This window comes from Austrofundulus limnaeus, unplaced genomic scaffold, assembly GCF_001266775.1.
Source record: "Austrofundulus limnaeus strain Quisiro unplaced genomic scaffold, Austrofundulus_limnaeus-1.0 Scaffold12, whole genome shotgun sequence".
Lineage (NCBI taxonomy): Eukaryota > Metazoa > Chordata > Actinopteri > Cyprinodontiformes > Rivulidae > Austrofundulus > Austrofundulus limnaeus.
The window spans coordinates 1,457,869-1,472,133 of record NW_013952414.1 but is presented as its reverse complement, the minus strand read 5'-3'; the positions used below and the strand labels follow the sequence as shown (position 1 = coordinate 1,472,133).

Sequence of the window (14,265 nt, the reverse complement as noted above, 5' to 3'; positions counted from 1 at the left end):
ATCTGGCACAGTGATGGTTACCGGGGCTTGTTCAGGGAGGTTGCTGTGGCCTTGTCGTAGAGGTTAGCCACTGTGCATTGCTGTTGTGGGACATCTCCCTTTCCCATATGCCTTTCAGTATTGTTCAGTCTCCAGCCTTGGTGGGTCTGCTCTGTTGTTATTACCCTGCCACTGAGAGTACACTTTAGCTGGTTGGGTGGAGAAGAGCTGGTTAATCCTCCTGGATTCATTCTCTCTTGTGTATCTCTTTAGGCGGCTGGCCAAGGCTTGGAGCCGTTGTTTGGCAATTTCGAGTGCTTCAGGTATGGGCATCTGGCTGTACTTCTTGGGTACTGATCTTTTCATTACATTCCTAGGAGCTCTGACAGTTGGCTCACTTCCCTCCTTGTTATCTTGATCTTAGCCTCTAACTGTCTTTTCCATGGTGGGTATTGGGTCTCATGGTTGCTCTTATAGCCAAGCATCTCAAGGATCACTGATGCTGAGTTGTATATCAGCTCATTGGTCTGTATATATACTGTATACTGATGGCAGTGTAGGTGAATTGTCCAAGTGACTGATAACATGATGTGTTATACAGTCTAACTGCAACTGGAATGAATGACCTACAGAAGCGCTCCGTCCTGCAGCGAGGATGTTTAAGTCTCTGACTGTAGGAGCTGCTCTGCGCCACCCCCCCCCCCCTTCCATGCAGAGGGTGGTGGGGTTTTTTCATGATGGCTGTCAGCTTTGCTAACATCCTCCTCTCACCCACCACTACCACAGGCTCCAGAGGACATCCCAGCACAGAGCTTGACCTCCGTATCAGTTTGCTCATCCTGTTCCTGTCCCTTTTAGTACATCCCTTTCAGTAAAAGGGATTACCTTTGCTATTTACATGCCATCAGGAAGTATTCCTGTTGAAAGTGATAAATTACACACATACACACACATATATATGTATATATATGTAAATGGATCAATGACATAATCCATAATTTCCTTCACAAGCGCCATATCAATGTTCATCCAGTCTTTTGGTTTTTTTATCAACAATTTTTAACCATATTCATTATTTCTTCTTTGTTAGTTCCATCAAGGGAAAAACTGTTGGTACAACCTATCACTGTGTGAGTCACACTATCATTTACATTTGGTATTTTAGCAGCAAGACTTGGACCAACACTCACAAAGTAATTATTAAATTAATTTAGAATTTCATTCTGCTCATAGATTTCATTGTTATTCTTAATAAAATATTGAGAAATATCTGATTTTACCTTATGTTTCAAAACATCATTCATTACTCTCCATGTTTTCTTCATATCATTTTTACATTTGTCTAATAAATCACTATAATATTTCTTCTTATGCTTTCTAATAATCCAAACTAGCTTGTTTTTATATTTCTTGTATTTCTCTTCTGATTCTTTTGACCTCGATTTCAGAAAACAAGGAAACAAATGATTCTGTTTTTTTCAAGCATTTCTCAGTACTTTTGTCATCCATGGTTTGTCCATATTTGACTTTTTATAATTGTTTCACACACAGATCTTCTCAGAGCTCCTGAAACATTGTCTCAAATAAGCTGTAATCACTTTTCTCTGCTTACAGCCATTTTAATTACCTTCCAAGTGAACATCTGCTTTAAGAAGGTAAATTCTTATTTATAGATAAGTAAAAGCCTATTTAAACATTTTTAATGAGCACAAAACAGGCATCGCAGGAGTAAAGCAAAATGACCTTTTGCATAAGACCATTATATTCAAATACATGATATTCCTCAATATTAGTAAACTCCTAATATTGTTATATAATTGATTTTGCARTTAGTGGCTATGGTTCCTACAGCAAGGCTTGAGCTAAAGCAAACATTTTATTTAGCTAAACTTTGGCTCATTTGTGTTCACATGTTAAAACAGTTCAACAGGGGGCAAAAATAACGTTTTAAAGTTTGCAGGAAACATACCTTTGCTGTAACATTAAAGGTACAAACAGGTGTGTTTGTTTGTTTTATTTGTCGCTGTTTAWCATGCAGGCTGCGCGCGCACTCAACTCAAGTTAGCTAGCTGTTGTCCGTTGCTTGGCAACCGCAGGTTCACAAATTCGGCTGCCGATTTCCGTCACTTTTGTTGCTGATAATGTAGCCTATAATATAGATAATAAAATAAACTGCATCGTGTTTTAGGTAAATAACTTATAATTAGCAGTTTTAAAGACTTAAACAGTGTCAACAACTGGACACAAAATGTTCGAGGACCCTCCAGTGGACAGTCACAGACCCACTTCGGGAAAGTCACAGGTAAGACTTAAATATAACTGTAATGGTTACTATTACAAAAGCCCACCTAACGTTTATTTATTTATTTTTTTACTCCAGGATATTTCTCATCTCTTAGCCTCCATTTTTAAGGACGTTTACACAAAAGACATCATAGGGAAAGACACCTTGTCCAATCTTATCAGGACAAAGATGGGACGAAGCAGCTGCCGTGAAAGAATGGTTGAAGAGCTTCAGCAGGTCAGCAGCCAGTGACACCACATTACTTCATGTGTTCATTTCCAACATGCGTAAATTCACCTCAAACAGTGAGCTCATTCATAACTTCCTCATTAAACTAGAGCTTCCTTCTTAAAAAACAAAATACACACAAAAACATGTTGAATGATTCCTGATCCTGATTMATTTACATGTCAGGAATTCCCAGTTTTGGTCACACAAAGCGAGCGGTTCTGCTATTTCCTGATCAGTGGCGATGCTTAGAGAAAACAATAAAAATAATTTATTTTTGTTAATGTTTTCACTCCACAGGCTCATTCTGACTACCAGCGCTCTATAGAAGAGGCTGACTTTGTGGAGAATCATATAATTCAGGCCACAGCTCGGGCTTCAGACAGAGAAAGACGGGCCCGTGAGGAGATCATGGAGAATGTGGGAGATCAGGGGTTGTTTAAAGGTGAGATTTTGTTGATTTTATGGTATTAAACAGAACAGACAGCCTGCAACTTCCACCTACACTTTATCTGTGTACATTTACTTTAAAAAACTGTGATGATCGTATAATAATCTGTGTTTTCAGTCCAATCCRCCTTCTCCTGGTGCGTCGACGAAGAGCTTCTCCAAAGAAACAACCTGATCTCCCCAAGGGATTTCTCAACTAGACAAAAACCACGAGAACATGCACCAGTTGCAGGTACCTGAAGCCTCCTGATATACTGAARTAATAACGAGTACAAAAAGAAAAAAAACTGTATAGGTCTTCTGGACGGGTTCTTCTCTAATGAAACKTTTCGTCTCTCCTCCAAGAGACTTCTTCAGTCTGAGAGTTTCAGGCAAAATTCAGGCTTTTRAGYCCTGCCTCCATGTGACTGATACTCACATCACATGGCTATCGTTGACACCTAATTAACACCTATTGTTAACAKGGGGTGGAGTGATACTGGCAATAGCCGCGCTGTAGGAGGGGGACAACTGAAAACGGAGGCCTCCACCTCTGTTTAATGATGGACGGTCTTTCTTCACAAAAATGGCTTCTTTTACTCCTCTCTCAAACCAACGTTCCTCTCTATCAAGAATGAGAACAGAGTGACCGCTGGCCTGTAAATGAGTGAAAACTGCAGAGTTCTGGCCATTAGATGTAGCTCGTCTGTGTTGGGACATTCTTTTGAACAGTGGCTGCTTTGTTTCCCCGATGTATAACTGGTCGCAGTCCTCCTGGCACTTAACAGCATATACAACATTGCTCTGTTTGTGCCGGGGCACCGGATCTTTGGGGTGAACCAGCCTTTGCCRTAATGTGTTTTGGGGTTTGAAAGCYACTGGGACRTCATGTTTAGAAAATAAACGTCTCAGTTTCTCCGAAACACCCGCAACATACAGAATAACCACTGGTTATTCCGTATGTTGCGAGAGACGAAACGTTTCGTTAGAGAAGAACCCATCCAGAAGACTTATACAATTTTTTTCTTTCTGATTTTTATCTGGATTGCTGAGATGCATCAGGACAATAATGAGTACAATTTCATTCATTCTTCTTTTTTACATTTTCTTCACAGTTAAATCCAGTCATGCAAATCCCACCTTTTCTTTCATCCAGCACACGTCYTGTGAGCTCCCCGAGTTTCCACTGATTCCAAAGAAGACTATGTTGGACAGAAGACTCACCGTCCAATCCAGCACAGAGTCTCAGATGATGCAGGGAGTCCCCACAAAGGTAACCGTTCAAACTGACTSCACAACTGGTTACAACCATTCACACAACTGAGATCAGTTTTTTTATTCTGTACAGGATGTTCTTTCTCAGTTTTGATGCTATTTCAACAGTTAATACATGAAAACTTTCAGCTCCTTCTGGACATTTCGGCTATTGCTTTTAGTACTTTCCTTTAGGATACTTTTTGAGATGTTTAGCATTTCCAGCCCCTTTTTTTTTATCATTGAAAATTAATAGAGCTGTTTGCAACATCTTTAAAACCATAAATGTTCATTAATCTTTACTACCTTTTATTCCAGTTCTGCAATTTTAACTCCTTTGCAATGATTTCATCTTCCTTTGGCTGCTTTTCTTCTGTTGTTTGCTTTTTTCTGCTTTATTAAACTGCTTTGTGTTTCTTTCAGCTTCTTTCTGCTATTTTAAATTATTTATGCTTCTTTCAGCTGCTTTCTGCTAATTTCATCTATTTAGCATTTTTTTTAGCTAATTTGAGCTTTTTCCCAGCTAAACGCATCGTTTTGTGATAAGTTCAGCTTTTTACTGCTTAATGAAGCAAACATGCTCTTTGCTATTTCTTTGTTTGAATTTCAGCTATTTTTAGGTTATTTTGAGCTCTTTTTTTTTTTTTTAGCTATTTAGCAGAAATCTTTAAGCATTAAGCCAGAGGTGCCCAAAATGGGGCCTGCGGGCCAAAATTGACCCACCAGCAATTGTCCTGATTACTAGGTTGTAATCTTCTATCATTCTAAGTAGAAACACTGTATTTCCATTCATTTATTTCATTCATTAGCCCAGTGACTATATACTTGTTGTTACTTGTAGTTTGTGTTTAATCTTAATATAATTCTAAGATAAAGTTCACACACTATAACAGACATTTATATTTGATTCAATCAAACATGTAGATTTGTACACTTTATAAGATCACAAATACTCATATTTTATCAATTTATGAAATATCACATTAGCTTTTGCCGCCTGAGGGTATGTCTAACTTTCTTCAAGTGCACGAGTAAAATAAAAAAAAAAACATGGGCCACTTCTCTGGCTGCTTGCTTAATCATAAAAAACGAAAGGACTTTACTTAATAAGTATTTGTATTTTATTTATGATATTATTGCATTTGGCCCACAGCCCTCATGGATTTTTATTTTGGTCCTCTTGGGAAAAAAAACTTCGGGCACCCCTGCAGAAAGCATTCACACTGCATTTTTGCAGGAAATGCAAATTCTCTACTTATTCTTGAGTTTTACCAGAACAGGTGATGGAAGTTTGTTTTTATTGTACTCAGTGAGAGAACTTGAGAGACCAGCTCTAATATTCGACGTGTTTCAGAAGCCAAACCAGATCAGATCCAGGCCAAAGTGGACGGACGAGCCAAGCACAAAGGATCGAGAAGATTGGAGCGATAAACTGCAGAGGTTTAAAGATCGACAAGACTTCCTACGCAATCCTCGCTTCCTTCCACCGATTGAACATCAGGGCAGAATGTCCCTCAGGCGTCCCAAAGGGAAGACAAAGCGTTGGACGAAAGGCTCAGAGGATCAAAGGTACTATAATGTACTCAGCACAAAATAARTGCTTATCATTATTACACAAGGACCAAAAACAGGTTGYCATGTTGACATAGAGCGTTACTGGTATGAACATTAGTTGATGAAACACAATAGGCCCAGGTCAGAYGATCCTTCATCAATATTGACATGAAACATGAGCATCATTTAGCTCAGCTGTACACCTGTCGTGTTAAWGACATAAAATGTAAGTCGATACCTTATGTTTTACAAATTTATCCCCGAGCCAGGCAGTATTAAAAAAAACGGTGCTTCCCTTAATCCATTTCTCACTGGAACCATGATATTTTATCCCTCTGAGCAGAAATGCTCTCATTAAAACAGTCTTTACACAGCTGTGAAAGACAAACAATGTCAGAAAGCGGCGGTTTGAATCATGATTGTCATCTTGATATTTGACATGAGACGGAGTTTGAGGCCAATTGTGTTGTTTCCTTTCAAAAAGCTCCACGGACGATCTTGCCCCGGTCTTCCAAGCAAAGCCCTCAGTGATTATGTTTACGGATTACAGTGTGGGAGATGTCTACGAGGTTTGTCTCAGTGACACAACAGGACAATCCTAACCTGGCATTTAAATAAACAACACAGCAACACGCCTTGTTCTGTTTCAGTCTACACTGGAGCTGACGAACGTGACTTCCACGAGCCGCCACGTCAGAGTCGTCCCTCCTACAACTCAGTACTTCTCCATTGGCCTGGGTGAGTGCCTCTCAGCTACGACTGGATTGCATTTTGCAGCACCAGAGCACGCCCATGTGGCGAGAGCACCTGATGAAGTCTAGCCAAACATTTCTGGAACGTTTCAAACAGCCGCYGCACCAGGAAGAAACAGATTTGCTGAAGAAGGGATTTGCAGTGAAATGTTTTGTCCTCGTGTTATGCATYTGCAGGGAGATTCCCCGGTAAAGGTGGTATTGTTGCCCCAGGGATGAGTTGTATGTACACGCTGCGTTTCAGACCAGACTCTCTGGGGAACTACAGTGATTTTGTCGTGGTGGAGACCCAGGCTGAGCAGGTCRTAGTTCCCATCGAGGCACAAAGACCCCCTCCAATACTCACCCGTAAGTCTCGCTACCAGCCTCTTAAACACATCAGAGATCCTCATTTGGTCCACATTTTGTCTCTACCTCAATCTGCTTCCTGTGCAGTTCCAAGAGTTCTGGACTGTGGGGACTGTCTGGTTGGAGGAGTGAAGTTTGTTGAGTTTCAGTGCCAAAATGTGGGACTCAGCTCTGGGATGTTTTACATCGCGCCCAAGGACCAGTGGTCTAACTCAAATCTTAGGGTAAAAATCTATTCACTAAGTGAAAACACATCAAGTACATCAAAACAAAACAAACAAACTAGGGTTGGGCAATATTGGCAAAAAAGTTAATCACAATTAATTGTGGTATTTAGACGATAATGATTAATTTGACGAWTAATCCTCTGGAGTCCCTGGACAACATTAAAGTGCCTGTGACATGCATATTCTTCAAATACAAAAAGTCAAAGAAGACATCTTTATATTTAAGAAAGTTGGAACAACACACACAATTTTTCCCATTTTGTCCCATAACTGGCACATTTTCTTTTGAACTTGGCTCAGCCAAAGTGAAGCAGGAAGTGACATCAAATGGGAACTCTTTAACAAAGAAAACTCTGGTCTTTGTTTATTGAAACAATATTATTTGAACTCTGACTCTTCTTCATCTCTCTGATAAAGACTCAAAATAATAAAGAAACATCAGATTCTTCTCTACAGTCTGTGTTATCAGCTGCTGTAGCAACGCTCTGTTCACACTCAGACTTTCCCCTTTGACATCACTTCCTGTTACTTCACAAGCAAATATCTCAGCAACTGTTCATCTCAGCGACGTGAAATTTATTTTACAATATTTTATCAATGTCCTCTTTCTAAAAATGCGTTCGTATGTATTACAAAAATTAGACCTCACAGGCACTTTAATCGTATTAATCGTCAAGTGCCAAAAATAATTGATTAATGTCTTTCTGACGATTAATTGCACACGATACGATTATGCCCAACCCTAAAACAAACAAACAAACAAAAAAATGTAGTATCAAAATGAACAAGCATTAATTTAGCCTTTTTCTCTTCTATACAGTCTGCATCCAGGACGTACTTTTCTGAGCAGCCACCCTTTGTAGTGGGGCCCTCCCTGTTTGCTCTGCAGCCAGGAGAGACCACCACTGTGGAGGTGAGTCAGTAGAGAATAGAATAGAACAGAATAGACTTCAACTTTATTGTCATTGCACATGTTACAGTATGAAGCAACGAAATGCAGTTTGCATCCATCCAGAGTGCTTAGCAAGAAATAAATATTTATATTGCAAATGTACAGTAAATTGTGTGAATATGCTGTAACTGTAAGTATAGTATAAACAGGTTATGCATGTACAGATTATGAACAGGTTATAAATTTCCATCCATCCATCCATCCATTTTCTTCTGCCTATCCGGGGTCGGGTCGCGGGGGCAGCAGCTTCAGAAGGGAGGCCCAGACCTCCCTCTCCCCAGCCACTTCTTCCAGCTCCTCCGGGGGAACTCCAAGGTGTTCCCAGGCCAGCCGAGAGACATAGTCCCTCCAGCGTGCCCTGGGTCTTCCTCGGGGCCTCCTCCCGGTGGGACGTGCCCGGAACACCTCACCAGGGAGGCGTCCAGGAGGCATCCTTACCAGATGCCCGAGCCACCTCAACTGGCTCCTCTCGACGTGGAGGAGCAGCGGCTCTACTCTGAGTCCCTCCCGGATGACTGAGCTTCTCACCCTGTCTCTAAGGGAGAGCCCAGACACCCTGCAAAGGAAACCCATTTCGGCCGCTTGTATCCGGGACCTCGTTCTTTCGGTCATGACCCAAAGCTCATGACCATAGATGAGGGTAGGAACGTAGATCGACCGGTAAATCGAGAGCTTCGCTTTCTGACTCAGCTCTCTCTTCACCACGACGGACCGGTACAGCGCCCGCTTTACAGCAGACGCTGCGCCAATCCGCCTGTCGAGCTCCCGCTCCGTTCTTCCCCCATTCGTGAACAAGATCCCCAGATACTTAAACTCCTCCACTTGAGACAGGGCGACCCCCCTGACCCGGAGAAGGCACTCTACCTTTTCCGGCTCAAGACCATGGCCTCAGATTTGGAGGCACTGAGCCTCATCCCGGCCGCTTCGCACTCGRCCGCGAACCGCTCCAGCGAGAGCTGCARATCACGTTCCGATGAAGCCAACAGGACCACATCATCTGCAAAAAGCAGAGATGCGATCCTAAGGCCACCAAAATGGATCCCCTCAACACCTCGGCTGTGCCTAGAAATTCTGTCCATGAAAGTAATGAACAGAATCGGTGACAAAGGGCAGCCTTGGCGGAGTCCAACTCTCACCGGAAACGAGCCCGACTTACTGCCGGCAATGCGGACCAGACTCTGACACCGGTCGTACAAGGACCTGACAGCCAGTATCAAATGGCCCGGTACCCCATACTCCCGGAGAACCCCCCACAAGGCCTCTCTTGGGACACGGTCGAACGCCTTCTCCAAGTCCACAAAACACATGTAGACCGGTTGGGCGAACTCCCATGCACCCTCCAGGACCCTGCTGAGGGTGTAGAGCTGGTCCAGTGTTCCACGACCAGGACGAAAACCACACTGCTCACACAGGTTATAAATATGAAGAGGTATTAATAGATTATGTACTTGTAAACATGAGGAGATTATCTAAACCAGAGGTTCTCAAACTGGGGTCCCAGGACCCCCAGGGGTCCGCGAGCTGTATCTTGGGTTCCTCAAAATTTTCAATAAATTGTTAATTTGTGTTTTATTTAAAATATATGCATATGGGGAATAATACACTAGTAAAACAAAGACACTAAACCAAACAAAAAAAATATGATGCCCCTGGAAATCAGGGGTTAAAATGACAGTGAATCACTTTTAAAACAGCATGGGGTTTATGAGGGGGTCCCTGGAAAATTTTCACCTTTGTAAGGGGCCCCCGGACCCAAAAAAGTTGTTTAGGCGTGTGTGGTATTAGTGTGTGTCAGGAGGCAGAGTTCAGGAGTGTGACAGCTGTGGGGAAGAAGCTTCTCTGGTACCTGGTGGTCTTAGTTCGGAGGCTCCTGTAGCGCCTCCTAGAGGGCAAGAGGGTGAATAGTCTGTGTGCTGGGTGACTGGAGTCTGATGATTTTCCCAGCCCTTGTCAGACACTGCTTCCTGTAGATGTCCTCTATGGCAGGAAGTGGTGCTCCAGTGATGCGCTGGGYGGCTTTCACCACCCTCTGTAGCGCCATCCGGTCTGATGCCAGACTGTTGGTCAGGATGCAGAGGGATATCTCTGAAATTCAACTCAAAGAGAGATTTTTGTTTTAAGTGTTTTATTACAGCACCTGCTCTGTATAAGAGGATTAGAAGCACAACTACTGTCGTACTAAACTTGTTTTTCATAGATTTWATGTTTGACRAAACAAAATAATCCAAATCTTTTCTGTTTGGTGTAATTCAGACCAGTGTTCAGCGTATGTGTCTTTGTTGGTTTGCAGGTGATCTTTTCTCCAACTGCTGGAGAGAGGAGCAGTAAAAGTTTTACTATTGTTTGTGACAACTGCCAGGTCAAAGACATTTCAATTAAAGGTGAGTCTTTGCATGAAACTTACCCCAAATGAGCTCTTTTTACACATAGATTTAAAGTGATGTTTGTGTGCGTTTTATAGGTGAAGGCCACTTTACTTCAGTTGAGCTCGTGTCTGTTTCTGGACAGACCGAGCTTCTTACGACGGGAGAGGTCCACGGCGTCACCACGGAGCACTTTGTCCGTTTCAGCCCGTGCAACCCTCACACCGTGCAACAAAAAACTSTTGTTATTAGAAACAAAATGTAAGTTTAATAACACTGAATTCAGCGTCATTTTTATAAACATGAGTTTCTCCTTTTGGGGTGCAGGTAAATCTTTTTCCTCTTTTGTCTCTTCTTCTGAAGCCACGTGGAGCTGCCGTTCTTCTGGCAAATCATGAAGCCCAATCTGCAGGTCCTCCTTCCAGGGCAGCCTCCTGAATCCTCAAATATCCACTTCCACCCAGCAACAGATGATGTTTTCCACATCAGCCCCACATCAGGAGTGCTGGCTCCCTGTCAGGACCAAGTGTTTCTGTTAACCTTCAGTCCAAAAGAGGTGATGGAGACAAAGYTACACAGAGCACAATTGAAGCTTATTACTGAAAGTCTCAGTTAATAATGTTTGTGTGTTTTTTTTAAGTTGGAGGATTATCACAGTGTGTGTCACTTGGTCCTGAAAGATGTTCCCCAGCTGCTACCTGAGCCCAGTGAGAGCAGGTGAAATTATTTATTCTTTGCAAACTGTAAAGATTAAATGATTCTGATTTTGCATTCAGTGCTGATTTTGTTTGTGGGGGGTGTGGATAGTGTCCTTCAGCCTGTACAGACTGGCTACAGGGTGCAAGATGTGACCACCACAGAGATAGAGGTCAGAGGGTCCACAGAGCCTTACCAGATCCTCCTGGAGCCCTACGCTGTCATAATCCCTGGAGAGATTTTGATGTGCACAACTGTTCGCAGGCACTTCAAGGTGGGCTTAGACACTTCTTCATTGTTTTTTTTAATAATCTCATTAAACTAAAATTGATTTTTTTTATATTGTCTGTGTTTTAGATGTGGAACAACAGCAAAACTTTCATCTGGTTTCAATGGGAAAAGTTAAACAGCTGCCACGTTATAGAGGTGAAGCCACCTGCTGGTCGAATAGGTRTGTTGCACAATAAACAAGTTTTATGGTATTTTGTGGTTTAATGTTTGCATTTCCCTGTTTTTTCATGCACTGCCTTTTAAATTGTTTATTTGTTGTATTTTGGGGTTTTCAGAAGAGAGCCAGTGTTTGGATTTTGATCTTATTTTGACTGGAGGGAAACCAGAAAAGGTTAAGACCGTCCTGGTTTGCAACATACAGCATCACCATGAACCCATTTGTTTGGCTGTAGAAGTCTCTTTCAAAGTAAGACTTTAAACATTATCTCTTACTTTATTATTTTTGTTGATGCTGACTGTTTTTGTCCTAAACAGGGTCCTACGGTGACACTCAGTGTTCCCAGTGTKGACTTTGGGCTTGTAAGACTCGGGGAGCAGACTTGGACCACTTTTCTTCTCACCAACACCAGCAGACTGAAGTCCTCCTGGATGCTGGAGGAGAAACTTCCTCCGCTGCAGGACCCTGGAGACACGCAGGTACCGTGCTGACGTTCTGACAGCAGGTAGTCGTTCACAGCTTTATCCACTGATCTGTTTCGCTGCTCAGATCTCAGTGGAGCCACGTGAAGGTGTGCTGCCACCCTTGGCCTCCTGCCAAGTGGAAGTGGTCTTCAGGCCACGTTTCTGCCAGCAGTTTGAGACAGAACTGGAGCTGAAAGTGGAGGATGGAGTGGGATGGTGAGCCTCGTGCTTCACTCGTGTCTTGTGGAGGACTTGSTCACGGGTCGTGTCTCTGACCGTTTCTGACAGTCACCTGCAGGTGCGAGCGGACGTGCAGTCTCCTCAGGTGTGCCTCCGAAACGCCCAGCTCGTCTTCTCTGATCTTTATGTGGGAGTTTCCACCAGCGGCAGCGTGACGCTTTTCAATCGGACTCTGCTGCCGTCACAGTTCAGCTGGATGGTATGCTGCGCTCTCCTCTGAACTCCCATTGAATCCTTTAGAAACTCTCTCCAACCTGAACATCTCTAGCATATATTGTCACTTACTACATGTTTGTTATTTCACCCATCAGGCCCAGCTCCAGGGTAAACAGGCTGCACTTTGTACAGCCAGCTTCGACCCCTCCTCTGGTACTCTGGGACCTAATGAAAGCACAGAGATCACAGTTAACTTCACTTCTCACACACATGTAAAGCACGTTTTCATGTTTGTCATGAAGGGGACAGAATGTGTTGGAAGGCAAAGTGTTWTGATGTTTGTCATTTTGTTTGTTTTTAGTTGGAACTGACTGACGTGGCTGCTGTGTGTGGAGTTGAAGGAATGAATTTACCCCTCGTTCTGGACATTGTGGCATCCCGAACTAAGAAACTCTGCGTGTCCTACTCTCTGCCCAGTGACCGGTAGCAAACGTCTCTTAAAGTTTTCTCTCTAAAAATTTAATCGTTTTACACAAGGAAAAAAAATCCCTCTTAAGTTGTTACACGTTGCCTTCAGTTCCACGCAACAGGACTGCAACACTTCAGCGCCGGAGCTTGACTTTGGAGATGTAACTTTAAAGAGAGCTGCGACCAAACAGCTTCTGATAACCAATCAGACGGCTATCCCTGCTCCTTTTACCGTCCACGCAGAATATTTTACCTGCCACGTCTTYGGGTCAAATAACCAGTCGGAGAAAAGGTAAGACACCTCTCACTGACCTGAATAATATCACAGTTTAAAYATATTTGAACAAATACAACAGTTCGCATCATAATCACAGATCTGTGCAGATCAAGAAGCATCTTCATCCGTTACAAGCAAAGAAAATAGAAATGAAAGCGCAKGAAGGTACCTTTAACACATTTTCAGGCTTTGGTTCCAAAAGGCTTCATCACAGCAGTTCATTGGTTCATMTGTTGTCAGAGTTTGTGAGCAGCCTTCTGGCTGCTGGAAAAGGTGCAGCTTTTCAAGTCCTTCCAGATTCAGGTCTGCTGGGACCTTTTGAGACCCAGACTGTGGACGTGACCGCCTACACGGACATGTGGGGGGAATACAGGGATGACCTCATATGCAAGGTGTGCTATACTACAGTATATTATGAAATGCRATACTTTCAAGTTTCTCTTTTGGTGAAAATGGTGTCTCTGCTGCAGGTTGGAGATCTCGAACCAGTTCRTATTTTGATGAAGATGACAGTGAAGGGATGTCCTCTTTACTTCCCACAAGCCAACGACCGGTTTCAGAGACCACCCATATCGTCCGTTACGCAGGTTTTTTTGTACTCTAACCCTTAATTGTGGATTTTAATGATGATGTTTTATCTTTTGATTCAACGCTCGTTAGTTTTGGCACCCACGTGTTTGGAGGGGACACAGTTTCACGACTTATTCACATCAAAAATCCAACCATGTTCGGTGAGTTGTTTCTAACTTTATCTGACCCTAATCTCTCAAGTCTATTAAAGACGTGTCTTTGTCAATTATAGAAATAAAAAAAAGGTTTTCTTTTATGTTTTAAATGTTGTGGAAGGCTTATTCATCTAAAATTTGGTTGGGTAAAGTGAAACCTCTGCATCTGCCTCCACCATTATTATTCCTGCTGTGGACCCTTGAGCAAGGCMTTTAACCCTCCACCTGCTGCTTTAGACGACAGCCCTCTGCTCCAAGTTTGTGTTGAGAAAAAGGGATTAACAAAGTAAACCTTGTTGATATTATTGATATGATGCTCATTTTTATGGAGAGCCGTTTTTTTTCTTCAAAATACAATAATAAAATTGTGTAAATAAATAATATAAAGACATGCTAAAAACATATTAAAATATATTAATTT

General features: G+C 42.5%; 1 protein-coding gene across 1 annotated transcript in view; it reads left to right on the top strand.

The window, feature by feature from the left end:
• The first annotated feature begins 2,141 nt into the window (after window positions 1-2,141).
• dlec1 (DLEC1 cilia and flagella associated protein) overlaps window positions 2,142-14,265 on the top strand; it is a 16,801-nt gene continuing 4,677 nt past the window's right edge. The window contains exons 1-28 of the mRNA XM_014002178.1: window positions 2,142-2,281; window positions 2,360-2,500; window positions 2,792-2,936; window positions 3,060-3,173; window positions 4,036-4,193; window positions 5,529-5,743; window positions 6,213-6,297; window positions 6,379-6,466; window positions 6,658-6,828; window positions 6,916-7,052; window positions 7,876-7,968; window positions 10,298-10,388; window positions 10,469-10,631; window positions 10,734-10,926; window positions 11,011-11,087; window positions 11,178-11,340; window positions 11,424-11,517; window positions 11,633-11,763; window positions 11,832-11,993; window positions 12,064-12,194; window positions 12,267-12,417; window positions 12,530-12,646; window positions 12,736-12,857; window positions 12,952-13,134; window positions 13,217-13,284; window positions 13,360-13,511; window positions 13,590-13,693; window positions 13,780-13,850. Coding sequence (XP_013857632.1) covers window positions 2,228-2,281; window positions 2,360-2,500; window positions 2,792-2,936; window positions 3,060-3,173; window positions 4,036-4,193; window positions 5,529-5,743; window positions 6,213-6,297; window positions 6,379-6,466; window positions 6,658-6,828; window positions 6,916-7,052; window positions 7,876-7,968; window positions 10,298-10,388; window positions 10,469-10,631; window positions 10,734-10,926; window positions 11,011-11,087; window positions 11,178-11,340; window positions 11,424-11,517; window positions 11,633-11,763; window positions 11,832-11,993; window positions 12,064-12,194; window positions 12,267-12,417; window positions 12,530-12,646; window positions 12,736-12,857; window positions 12,952-13,134; window positions 13,217-13,284; window positions 13,360-13,511; window positions 13,590-13,693; window positions 13,780-13,850 — 3,574 coding nt within the window. The 5' untranslated portion in view covers window positions 2,142-2,227. The remainder of the gene's footprint in view (window positions 2,282-2,359; window positions 2,501-2,791; window positions 2,937-3,059; window positions 3,174-4,035; window positions 4,194-5,528; window positions 5,744-6,212; window positions 6,298-6,378; window positions 6,467-6,657; window positions 6,829-6,915; window positions 7,053-7,875; window positions 7,969-10,297; window positions 10,389-10,468; window positions 10,632-10,733; window positions 10,927-11,010; window positions 11,088-11,177; window positions 11,341-11,423; window positions 11,518-11,632; window positions 11,764-11,831; window positions 11,994-12,063; window positions 12,195-12,266; window positions 12,418-12,529; window positions 12,647-12,735; window positions 12,858-12,951; window positions 13,135-13,216; window positions 13,285-13,359; window positions 13,512-13,589; window positions 13,694-13,779; window positions 13,851-14,265) is intronic.